Source organism: Ursus americanus, chromosome 4, assembly GCF_024610735.1.
Source record: "Ursus americanus isolate L20-20 chromosome 4, mUrsAme1.1.p, whole genome shotgun sequence".
NCBI classification, from domain to species: domain Eukaryota; kingdom Metazoa; phylum Chordata; class Mammalia; order Carnivora; family Ursidae; genus Ursus; species Ursus americanus.
The window spans coordinates 33,255,254-33,267,978 of NC_142130.1; the positions used below are offsets into that span (position 1 = coordinate 33,255,254).

At 50.2% G+C, this 12,725-nt stretch overlaps 1 protein-coding gene across 2 annotated transcripts in view; it reads left to right on the forward strand.

The window, feature by feature from the left end:
* The first annotated feature begins 7,959 nt into the window (after positions 1-7,959).
* Positions 7,960-12,725, forward strand: part of ITGB5 (integrin subunit beta 5) — a 118,830-nt gene continuing 114,064 nt past the window's right edge. Inside the window, exon 1 of one of the 2 annotated variants that reach the window (XM_045812743.2) lies at positions 7,960-8,438. In XM_045812743.2, the coding sequence (XP_045668699.2) occupies positions 8,369-8,438 (70 nt within the window). In that variant the 5' untranslated portion in view covers positions 7,960-8,368. The remainder of the gene's footprint in view (positions 8,439-12,725) is intronic. The other variant, XM_045812741.2, reaches the window with a different exon arrangement.

The following is a 12,725-nucleotide window of genomic DNA, read 5'->3' on the forward strand; positions in this document are numbered from 1 at the left end:
GAAGGAGGGAGCCCGGCTTGCTCAAGTTATGGCATTCCGCCTCGGGTCTGGCTTGGCTCTGTCCAGCACACCCCTCGGAAAACAGTGCTTTGGGTGACCTTGTCTAAGAGCCACAAACCCCCACAGCTAATTACATTCTGGCCTATTGATCTGAGGGTGAAAGATCCTGTGGGTGCTGTCGGCGAAGATTTAATTGTGGCTGGGGACAAATGCTAGAAGGGCAGCTATAAAGCATGGAGCTCCATGTAACGAAAGGCCTGTTGTAACCCTGGAGAGGCCACCTGTTGAACATGACTTAGACGACTAGTAGGTCAGAGCTATTGTCCTTAGAAGTCACTTAGGTCGCCTCCCAAATTTAGGAAGTACAAGGCAGATTCAATTAATAATTATTGAATGCCTACTATGTACCAGGAATGTTTAGATGCATTTACTAATCTGCACAAAATATTTTCTAAAATAATCACAAGACCACCTATTAGATGACATTGCACTTCAGAAAATATTACAGTATTACTGTATCTTTCTTTAAAATACACTCAAATTATATTAAGACCATGTCGCAGGCACAGTGAAGATCAGAAATGCCAAATGGGGGGGCGCCTGGGTGGCACAGCGGTTAAGCATCTGCCTTCGGCTCAGGGATCGAGTCCCACATCAGGCTCCTCCGCTATGGGCCTGCTTCTTCCTCTCCCACTCCCCCTGCTTGTGTTCCCTCTCTCGCTGGCTGTCTCTATCTCTGTCAAATAAATAAATAAAATCTTTAAAAAAAAAAAAAGAAATGCCAAATGGGGCAGCTGTGATATCATAGAAAGAAGAGTGATCCCTGAAGTCAGGAGATCTCAGCTCTATCACTTATTATCACTTCTCGAAGTCCCGGTGTCCAAATGGGGGAGAATAAGGCACATTTTACAGTGGTTATTTGTATGAACTATACCTACCGGGCTGAGAACCATCCTTTGGGCCTCTCTGAGTGTGGAGACCATTAGAACTGTGTTTGTCTTTGTGAGGAAGCTGGAAGCCCATAGAATATTGAAAACAGAATGGTTTGTAAGCCAGGGAGTCTCCTACATCTGTGCAACGGGGCTCCTACCTCCTTGCACCTGAGCGGACCACTCTGCTCAGCTGACCCCGGAGCTCTGCGTGTTGATGCTGCCATGCTGGTCTGCTGTGATTCTCAGCCACATTTTTTAAAAGATTTATTTATTTTACATATATATATATATATATAAGAGAGAGAGAGAGAGAGAGTGCATGTGTGTGGCAGGAGGGCAGGGGGAAGGGAGAGGGAGAGCAGAGCCCAAAGCAGGGCTCAATCCCATGTCCCTGAGATCATGACCAGAGGTGAAATCAAGAGTTGGACACTTAACTGACTGAGCCACCCAGATGCCCCAAGATTTATTTATTTATTTGAGGGGGGTAGGGGCAGAGGGAGAGAATCTCAGGCAAACTCCCCACTGAGCACAGAGTGTATGTGGAGTTTTGTTTTGTTTTGTTTTGTTTTTTTAGGATTTATTTATTTATTTGAGAGAGAGAGAGAGAGAGAACACAAGCTGGAGGGAGAGGCAGAGGGAGAGAGAGAAGCAGACTCCCCCTGAGCAGGGAGCCTGACGCAGGGCTCGATCCCAGGACCCTGAGATCATGACCTGAGTTGACGGCAGCTGCTTAACTGACTGAGCCCCCCAGGTGCCTCCCTAGCCACATTTTCTGAGTAAAGTCAAGTGTGGCCTCTGCAAGGCTTGTGGTCTGAATGTTTAGTTGAACTTAAGAGGAACCTCCGGCAGGCACTGCAGGCATCATGGTTTATGATCTCTGAAATGTTAGAGCAGACGGTGACTTATCTCTACTGAAGCCAGGGAAGAGGAAACTGTCAAAGAAGGAGCTTACCATCAGAGTAACGTAGCTAGGGAGCTGGTGGAGGCTCCGGGGACATCATTTAAAGAGCTGGAGTGCCATTTGCAGAGTCCACTCTCAAGACAGGTGCTCACAGTCTTCCCACAGGCCTTGCACCCTCTCTTAAAGGGCAGCGGTTTTTTGAAGGACCATTTTTAGTTGGTACAACAGGTTATGTAAACCAGAGCCTGCTGCCCAGTGCCAAACACATTTGACTTCACAAGTAGTCATTATAAAGCCAGGTCTGGCATGGACTAGAGTCTTCTCTTTCCACATGAGCAAATTGAGCTCCAAGGAGGGACAAGCAGTTACCTGGTTGTTCAGCTAGGTTATGGCGTTGAGACTGGAACTCAATCCTTCCGATTTGGAGTCCAGATCCCTAGTTTTCCTCTACTAGCAATTAAATATGAAGAGCTATATTCTACAAAAGGGCAGCAGCCCCTGCACACAGGCCAAAGTTGGGTCCCAGGCTGGTGCTTGATGCCTCTTGCAGGGCTTTGGCCCGTGGCTTCTTGCAGACCTAGTCCTGAAGCAGTTACTCAGTCTCCGCTCCCAAACCTGGCCCCCCAGAAAGAGGTAGGGGGTCAGAAGCTTGTCCTACCTTTTGAAAAGCTGCAGAACTCCTAGCTAAGCATTCTCTTAAGGACCACTGATGGAACTAAGGCAGAAGACAGACGCAGGAAGCAAGTGGGAGGTCGCAGATAAGGGAATGGAGTGTAGGTGAAGAGGAGGACAAAAAGAAAGTGGTACTCAAGTGGCCAGGGCAGAAGGCTGGCTCAGCTTCCGGGAGCATGCCCAAGTTACTGGCTTCTTCCTTTTGGTCCGCAGACGTCTCCGTCCTTGCCTGTGTCCCTGGTGTTCACTGCTCTCTGTCCCATCCTCCTACTCTGTGGCTTTTCCCCAGGCCACACCTGCATGGACCACACCTGCTCTGTGTCCCTTCCCCATCTCCTACTCACTCCTTTTTTCCTGCCACTTTCTCTCAAAGTCTCTAGACATAATTAATTTAAAAGGGGTATGTGTATGTGTGTGTGCTTGTATTCATTCATTATACTTTTTTTTGAAATAACTGGAAAAGAATCTACGCCTTTAGGTGGTGTGAGGTAGCTTCTAGAAAGAAAGAAACAAATTGCGATGGCTTTGCTAGAGTGGAAAAGGGGCATTTAGGGAAGGACACCAATGGTTTCCTCTGGGTAACATTGCCCTATGGACAATTTTGAAGAAAAGTTTTCTAAAAAGAAAACACTCATGCCAAAATTAGTTGAAAAACCTAACAACTTTTACAGTAATTTTATTTATGGATATTATTTTCAAATGTTTTAGTTCAAGAAAGCCAGAACATATACATTCCCTCTGGAATATACAATCCTAAAAGTATTTTCAAAACTAGCTTTGAAAAATTGCTCTCAGGAAGATATAATAATGAGTGTTTTCAGAATTGATGATTATATGAACAGAGAGGGTGAAAACACACAACTTACTAAGGATGTGCTGGCTACTTCATAAAGAAGGGTAATGCTCGCCTATGTTACTTAGCTTCAGAGAACTACATCTGTACATTAAGAGCAACAACAACAAACAGAAACCCCTTTCCTTATGGTGGAAAAGCCCTGTCAAGACCTGTTTTGTATTTCATTTCTCAGTGTGAAATTCTCCCCACCTCAGGCTTGGCATAACCCCAGTGTGCATGCTTAGCCCCCAAACAAAAATCACTAAGGGACCTACGAAAGGCCAGTTAACATTGTAGGCTATTTTCACCAAAATGGGACCTGGTATGCTCACCACGACTCATCATTTGCTCATCTCCCGCGTCTATCCATTACCTGGAGGTTGCCTTTAGGTCTGTCCTTCTCGGTCCTTTAGTGGCTATAAACTCTGAGTGTTGGCATAGGGATTATTTTTTCCTAGCCAGGACCATGGTGTACAGGAGGAGAAAAACCTGTAAGGAACAGGTCACGATCCGGGATCAAGTCCAGCATCGGGCTTCTTGCTCAGCAGGGAACCTGCCCCTCCCTCTGCCTGCTGCTCCCCCTGCTTGTGCTCTCTCTCTCTCTGGCAAATAAATAAATAAAATCTTTTTTTTAAAGGAATATTTTCCTATAAAAAGAAATAGAATTTGGTATTTTTAAAATAAAAAGTTAATATTAACATTAAAGAAATTTTTATATACATTTCATAGCCCTATTAATTGCTGCAAAAGAATTTTGTAGTATCCTGTCAATGGGGTCATTCACTTCTTGCACCGTGACAAATCCTAGGCATAACTATTAAAAACAGGGTAAATTAAGCATATTACCTAAACTAAGGTGAATACGGTAGGGTTGTCTTCCCCTCCCACGTTGAACTTTTTTCCCTGCATATTAAATTATGACTATGTATTGGTAAAAGACTTTTGATCTGGATTATAAATTGAATTTCATAATATGACAACCCACTCTGGGAGTGAGTTAGCATGTCAATCTGAATTGTGAAATAGAGAAGTTCTAACTGATCTGATTTTTAAGTATTTTTTAAAAAATTATGGCAAAATATACATTACATGATTTACCATCTTAGCCCTTTTAAAGTGTACATTAAGTGCACTCACGATGTTGGCCACAATCACTATAATCCATTCATTTCCAGAACTTTTCCTTACCCCAAACTGGAAATTCTGTACCCATTAATGAATGACTCCCCATTCCCTCCTCTCTCCAGGCCTGGTAACCTCTATTATACTTTCTGACTCTATGAATTGGTCTATTTTAGAGAACTTAAATAAGTAGAATCATACAATATTTGTCCTTTGTGTCTTGTTTACTTCACTCAGCACGTTTTTAGGGTTCATTTGTGTTGTACCATGTGTCAGAATTTCTTTCCTTTCTAAGGCTAAATAATGGTCCATTATATGTAGATACTACATTTTACTTATCCATTCATCTGTTGATGGACATCTGAGTTGTTTCTACCTTTTGGCTATTGTAAACAATGCTGCTTTGAACATGGATGTACAGCTATCTGTTTGAGTCCTTTTTCTTTTTTTAATTATTTTGGGTATATCCCGAGACCAGGAGTTGCTGGATCATATGGTAATTCTATGTTTAACTTTTTGAGGAACTAACCTTGTTTCATTTTTATTTTTTTAAAAGATTGTTATTTATTTTAGAGAGGGAGAGTGTGCCTCGGGGGTGAATGGGCAAGGGGCAGAGGGAGAGGGAGAGAGAATCCTCAAGCTGACTCCCTGCTGAGTACAGAGCCCATTCCCCAACCCGTGAAGTCATGACTTAATCAGAAATCACTAATCAGAGGCTTTACCTACTGAGCCACCCAGGCATCCCCTCGTTTTAAAACTAATAAGAAACAGGGGCACCTGGGTGGCTCAGTCTGTAAAGTGGCTTTTTTTTTTCTTAAGATTTTATTTATTTATTTGACAGAGAGAACAAGAGAGCACAAGCAGGGGGAACAGCAGAGGGAGATGGGAGAATCAGGCTCCCCACCAAGCAGGGAGCCCAACTCAAGGCTCCATCCCAGGACTCTGGGATCATGACTTGAGCGGAAGGCAGACGCTTAACCATCTGAGCCACCCAGGCGCTCCATAAGTGGCTGACTCTTGATTTTGGCTCAGGTCATGATCTCAGGGTCCTGGGATCGTGCCCCTCCTTGGGCTCTGGGCTCCTGGTTCCTCACTTGGAGGGGAGTCTGCTTGAGGATTCTCTCTCTCCCTCCCCCTCTGTCCCTCACTCCTCATACCCCCTCACACTCGTGTGTGCACACACACTCTCTCTCAAATAAATAAATCTTTAAAACAAACAAATAAAACTAATAAGAAACATAAAATTTCTCTGGGTTATCCTTGCTCGAACTTTGAGAGTCGAACCCAACCCAACCAGCAGTCTCCTTCAAGCCCAGCAGCTCAGCAGTGGTCAGCAGTGGGATGTGCCCGGGACGGCTACAAGGGAGGCTGTGAGAAACAGAACTGTGACAAATGCCGCCTGTCTCCCCTTCCTGGGGGCTGCATCACTGCACCCGGACTTTGCCCATTACAGGATGTCAAAGCATTTGAAGGGCATTTCTACCTTCCAGCTTAATAAAAAGAATGAAGGGTTCTAGAACAGGATAAAAGCCACAAGCCAGAAACCAAAAGCTTCAGAGGGATTAGAAGAGGCATTTTCAAAGTAGTTCTAAGATAAAGGAGCATGGAAGAATGTTGTCATCATTTGGGATTCAGCAGTTTAAGGCAGGTCTGGGCAGGCTGACAACCACCAGGTGGGACAGGATGGGGGCACATTTGATTGCAGCACTATCCAGTTGCAGTCTAGGTAAATAGGGGTCTGTAACTCCCCATTCCCCTGTCTCTCCAGCCCCTGGTAACCTCTATTATACTTTCTGACTCTATGAATTTGCCTATTTTAGGTATGTTATATCGGGAGAATCATACAATATTTGTCCTTTTGTGTCTTGTTTATTGCACTTAAGCAAATAAGGGTCTGAATTGTGAAACACCGTGTTAGGCGTGGGGAAGGTGACGCACAGATCAGACTTCAAAAGGCTTCAATTTAGAGAATGCTAGATAAATGCAAATTAGTATGCTTATCAATGCAATATCTACTCAGTTTTTGAGACCTAACTTTCCTTCTATCTCTGCCAGACAAATCTTCTAAAATCACCACTTGGCACATGACCGCTCCCAATTCAAACTCTCTCTTCTAGCTTCCCATTATTTATGATCATTGCCTCCCAAAGCTGGATAAGAGCTGCTCCCAAGGCCATTCTCTTGAGGCTGAAAGACTTTCGATAGACCCAGGGCAGCCTCTGCAGCACCAATTCTACTGGAAAGTATCTGGGGATGCGTGTGACTGTTAGATCAGAGCAAACATGGGGATGTTAACAGAGTGCAATGTTAGCATGCAGTTTAAGGACGCAACGCTGGCCCTCGGTGAAATTTGGAGCTTTGCCCCTAGGCACAGTATACTACAAGAAAAAGTTTACTTCCTTAGGCATCAGGGCATCACCTTGGCCAAGTTTCGGATTGGAAGGCGGCACAAACGAAGATTAAATTCCAAACTCCTTAATCTGGGCAGTCAGAACTATCTCCGGCTTGGCCCTTGGGAGCTATCACTTTGCTCTTTGCTCCCTAACTGCTTCTGTTTTTAGTGAAGGCATTCTGAACCTCTGGACAGGTATCCCAGCTCTGTCACTTCTTCCCGCAAGTTAACACCTCTGTGCCTCACTTTTCTCATCTGGATAACAGTAGGCTTGTGGGGAGGATAATGTGAGTTAAGGTGGTAATTTAGTGCGGTGCCTGGCTAGCAGTGTCCTCTGTCCGCGCTAGGCATCCTGTTACTATTGCCTTCTACGTGAAGAACACCTCTTCTCCCCTTGCCTACGAACCATTCCAGTCTTAATCCATTCATCGCGGCCCAGCCCACCTGACCCTTCGCGGGCGCAGTCAGGGGACGCTCCCCACTCTCAGCTCTTGGTGGCCATTTCAAAACCAGCTCAGATGTAAAGGATAAGGTGAAAGCCCGAGCATCTGTTTATCAGTTTAGCTCCACGAAAACCGCCAGTGTATCGAGATAAGGAAAAGGAAGGTTAGTGGCATATCGGCCAGTCTCGAATCCTCGGAAAGGGCAAAGCGTTAATGAGGGAAAAGCGGACTTCACGTGTGCCTCACCGCCCCACTTGCCCTCCCTTCCCGATCAAGCGCATCTCCTCGTATTACACGGGCCGGCGCCTCCGTCGCTCCTCCGGCCAGTGCGCGGCCCGCGGAGTGACTTTGGGAGAACCAGCCGGCCGCCGCAGGATCTCACCGTACCTGCTCTGCCCGCTCCTGTCTGGCAACCCAAAGTAAAGGGGGGCGTACCCCTCCCTCTCCCCGTGGCGCCCGGCGGCTAAGAAAGCACGGCGAGAGCCTCCCTCGAGACTTGGCCCCCCCGCAAGCGCTCCAGAAGGGACTTCCACCTGGGCGCCCCGGGCTCCGCGTCCCAGGCGGGTCCCCGCGCGGGGCGGAGCTGGCCGGGCCCGGAGCTCGCCCCGCCCCGCCCCGCCCCGCCGTAAACTGACCGTGTGGCAGCCAGGCGGGGGCTTGGAAGGGGGAGAAGGGGAGGAGAGAGGAGGGAGGAAAGTGGAGCCTGGCGGGCCGGAGGGAGGAAGGGAAGGGGCGGAGGCGGAGGGCAGAGAGTGGTGGCGCGTCCCGGAGCCGAAGTCGCGGCCCCAGCGCGGAGCCCGCCCCTCCCGGGCCCAGAGCCGCCCGCCGGGGCAGTCCCGAGCCGCGACCCCCCCCAGGCAGCCCCGGGACTCGCCTGCGAGCGCTGCGGGAGGGATGGTGGCGGCGGGGCGCGGGCCAGCGCAGCCGCCAGCGTCTCCCGCCCGGCCGCGGGCGCTGTGAGCCGGGCATGTGGCTGCGGCCCCCCGCCCTCGGCCCCCGCGCTCCGGCCCCGGCCCTGGGCCCCCGCGGAGCCCGTCGCCCGCGCCGCCGCTGAGGCCGGGCGCCCGCACCATGCCGCGGGCCGCGGCGCCCCTGTATGCCTGCCTGCTCGGGCTCTGCGCGCTCGTGCCCAGCCTCCCAGGTAAGCCGGGCCGCCGGCGGCGCAGAGAAACTTTGTCCCGCGAGGAGCCGCCCGCAGGCGGCGTGGAGGGCCGGGCCGGGGGCGCCGTCTGCAGGGGAGAACGTCTTCTCGGCCCCCCAGGTGGGCGAGTCGCGGGGTACTACCCGGTGGGGGGCTCGCGAGGTGCGTGCGCCACCCCGCGCGCAGCCAGCAGCCGCCCCGGCGCGCTGTCGTCGGCCGTCCGTCAGTCCCGGGCCGAGGAGGAGCCTTCCCTTCCTGTGTAAACAGTCTTGCCCCGCTGCTGACCGGCCCGCGTGCGCCCGCGCCCAGTGCCCGGGGAGGGCCGCCGCCAGCCCTGCGAGGGGGCCGGGGCGCCGCACTCCGGGCACAAAGCGGCCCTTGTGGCTGGCCGGGGGCGGGCGGGCTGCGGGGAGGCGCCGACGGATGCCGCGGGTGTCCCGGTCCTCAGGCGAAGGGCAGCAAGGGGGTGCGAGAGACCTGGAGTCCCTGCTGGAGCCCCGGCTACTCGGGAGAGGGCTTGTCTCTTGGAACCGCGGGTGCTCAGGGCCCCTTAGCGTAGCCTAGAGTTTCACTGCCCCCAGGCCAACCGCCTTCCTTTAAAGTTGTGATCCCCTCGCTTCCTCCCCCAAGCCGTCGCAAAACCCAAGGGAGACCGGCGTCCCAAGCCACAGCCCCACCTGGACTTCCCGATCTGATTCCTTTTGCTTGGCTTTATCCCGAGATTTACAAACGCTCGCCCCTGAACATTCCCCTAACTCCGGAGCGTTCTGGGGCTGAGGGTTAGGGGGTGTGCGATTGCTTTGGCGCGACACTCACTGGCCGGCGACTGTGTGAGGAGCCCTCAGTTACCTGCTGTAAGTTTTCAGAGTTCGGAGACGGATGGATGTGGCAGTTAGGACTCTAAACGGAGGATGCTCTGTTTTGCGCCTGGCTGCCAGACAGATAAACCACCCCCCAGCCCTCCAAAAAAAGCAGGAAGCTCCAATCTTTCCCCTTTCCCGGAGGAAATAATTGTGTGCTGGGGTGCTTCATTGCTCCATTGGCTTGCAAGCCCAAGATACTTGATTGCTCTCGTGCCTGGCTGCCAAGCCAGAGGGGACCATTCCTCTGGGGTGCCTCATTTAGGAAGGCAGTTGAAGGTTTACCACTGAGAGGCGGAGGGTTCTGGGCAAACAAAAACTTCCTTTAGGCCTGAATTCAGACTTAATACTGTAGCAAGATTTCTTTAATGGGAAAATAATCACTCTAGAGCTTGGAGCAGATCCGTGGTTTCCAAACACCCATCTGGCAGCCAGCGCCCATTGATGTTTTCCTGCATCCTCAGGGAAAAGAAAAGAGAAGGATGAAGCTTGTGTCACACATAGGAGTTTATCTTTGCCGGTGGTCCCCTGCCTCACAAGGACTGTCCTTTAATTTGAAATTATGCCTTTTTTATTTTTGGTGGGAAAACTTCTTTTAATAATTTATAGTGATGATAGAGGCAAAATAAAAAATCTGGCAATCCTGTGTAAACTTCCCCTCCTCTCTTTCTGTTTGTTTTGTTCTGTTCTTAATGTTCTGTGAAATCCCAAAGTTTGGGAACTGCTAAAGGAGAGGATTTCTAAGTTCCCCTACAGCTTGACATTCTCTGATTCTAATAAAAACTCAAATGTTTCCAGTTGTGAAGAATTCTTTTCATATATTGCTTTCCATTTGCATTGTGATTTCTGTTTTTCACAGTTCACATGCATCTTCACAATGATCTCCATTTTTTCAGATGGGCCCAAGAGGGTGAAGTGACTTGCCCACTTTCCTTGTCTGCTGATCTCAAATCTTCTCAGTCCAGGGCCCTTTGTCCCACGCGATGCAGCTTAGGCAGGGAGAGAAGCACGGAGCCATGGCGGTTTCTCTCCAGCTCTTCCATTGTTGCTCTGTGAGAACTCAGCCAGCCCACCGTGGGTCAGCAGAGCCCAGGTACAGCAAGCGCATCGCTAGCTTCCAGACCTGTCATCTCCCTCTTAGCCCTGGAGCTTCTCAAGGTTAGAAGGGGCTGACTCCTATCTGTGTGATTTCTCCTACTGCCCCAATGTTGCCGAGCCAGCTTCAAACAGTTTGAAACAGTTTTTCTTTTCTCTTCCTTCTCTTTTCTTCTTTTCTTGAAGCACTGCAGGTACTTTTCCCAGAGCGAGTTTCCTGTCTTGCTGCTAGGAACATGATTGGAAAGAAAAACCTTCGTTGCACAGTGAAAGAAAGAGGTGACCTGCAGGGCCGTGCCTGCCTGGGTGTCCCGAGACCCGTGGCCAAGTTGGCCATCTGTTGCTTTCACTACACTTCCATCCCTGTGCCTAATGCAGCAGGAAACAGACTTTTAAGAGGGCTCATTTCAGACAAGTCCTGGCAGGCTGACAACCCCTCTTGTCCCAGCGTTATCTCCTGCTCTCCTCATCCCGTGGCCAAGAGCCCCCAGACAGGACTTTCGGACATGGTCTTCCCACAGAACCAGCGAGGGGTTTCTCTGGGGTGAGGCCTTCGCTCCCCCAGAAGGAAGGGGAGGAGTGTGGTATTGATCTTGCTGCAGGACTGGAGTCATGTTTGCTATCATCGTTCATTTAAAAAAAAAAAAAATCAAATGTTCTTTCAGGAAATGCCCTGCGAATTAGAATGCTCTGAATCCTAAGAGAGCCCTTTATTGTTTTGTGGGCTCCTGTTGGCAGCCCTCTCCCCTGCACCACAGGTTCTGTGGCCCCCGTGGCCTGTGAGGGGGCCGCTGGAATTTGGCCTTGGCTTTGCAGCTCTCTTCAGGTAACCGGGCCTGGGTTCAGAAATAACAGGGCAGCAGGGTGCAAACAGTGGGGTTGGTTTGGAGACTGCTTTTTACCCCAGGTATTTACATTTTAGCCCCACCATCCTTGAATGAGGGGGGCTTTTTATAAAGGGGATTGAGGCAGAAGAGGGCAGGGTCTAATTAGCTCTAATTAGTATTCTCCTCCTGCTTGTTCTCCATGCTCATTTAGCTACTGAGGCAACGGAGAATTAAAATATCTAAGTAGTTGGCAAAAGGCTTTTTGTGCCTGCCTGCCCTGGTTACTAGTTTCGCTTCTTCGGCCGGCTTCTGGAACCATGCTGAAAGTTTCAGCGATACCAGTAATGTGGGACAGTTACACACTGCTTAAATAATAGCGTCCTTTTCCTGGGCAGTGTGCAGCTGGTTAAGGGCGGGGGGACTCTCTTTTCACAGGTATTTTCTGTTGGGGGGGCTTCAGAAAGCCCACAGCTCTAGTTTGTTTGCTTTATTTCCAGTTGCAGTGGGATTAATGGGTTTTATAACCATAAAGGGACACTTTATGTACAGACGCCCAGTTTGTGAGCCTTCTTCTCGCTTCTGTTGAATGCAAGGTTTGATTCCTGGGCCACCTGGTGAAAAGTGTGCTCCAAGGCAGGCCTCCACACGTCCCCTATGGTGGATGCTTGGAGGGGGAGGTGGTGTGGCCTTTTCTCCTCGCTGGATTCCCTCCCCCGCCCTCCTCCCCTGACACCACCGAAGTTTTCCCCTTCCCACCCAGATGGGGCCTGCTCCTGCACTGCCCCCTTTACCTGTCTGTAGCTCTCACTCAGAGTGATTCTGTTAAAACTCAAGTCAGATCATGCCACTCTGCTTAAAACCCTCCAGTGGCTTCCAGGAGTCCTGACAGTGTCCGGCCAGGCCTCTCCATGCACTCTGACTTCCCTGGCTTTATGTTTCTGACCACTTCCACTGGTGCCCTTCACTCTCTCTGCTCTCGCACCGCAGCAGGTCCTGGCTTATGCTCCCCCCTGAAAGCTGCAGAGCCGGCTGCCTCCATCCTGCAGCCTTTTCCTGGGGGTCTCCTGCTCAGCCAAGTTGTCCCCAGCCACCCCTGACTAAACCTCCTGCCCCACATCCCTCCTGTCTCTTTTCTTTCCTTGATTGGTCTGCACAGCCCTCATCATCTCATGTGCTTTCTGATCTTGTTTACTGTCCGTCGCCCCTCCGACAAGGATTCCCCTCCAACCAGAACATAAGCGCCGTAAGGGCCGGGAGTTCTGTCGATTTTCTTTATCACTGTGTCCTCCGTGCCTAGGATGGTGCCCGAGGCATACTGGTTCAATGTATGGATGAGCTTGAGTCTTGCGGAGGTGTGTGTGTGCAGGGCGGGTGGGGCTTGTTCCGTCCTCTGCTCCTTGCTGCCTTCTGAAACCAGTTTTGAGGTCAGGGACTGTGCATGTCGCTTAGTAGTAGGAAACATTTGGGGGGAGAGAGAACCCATCTGAATGTGTCAAGGTTTTTTT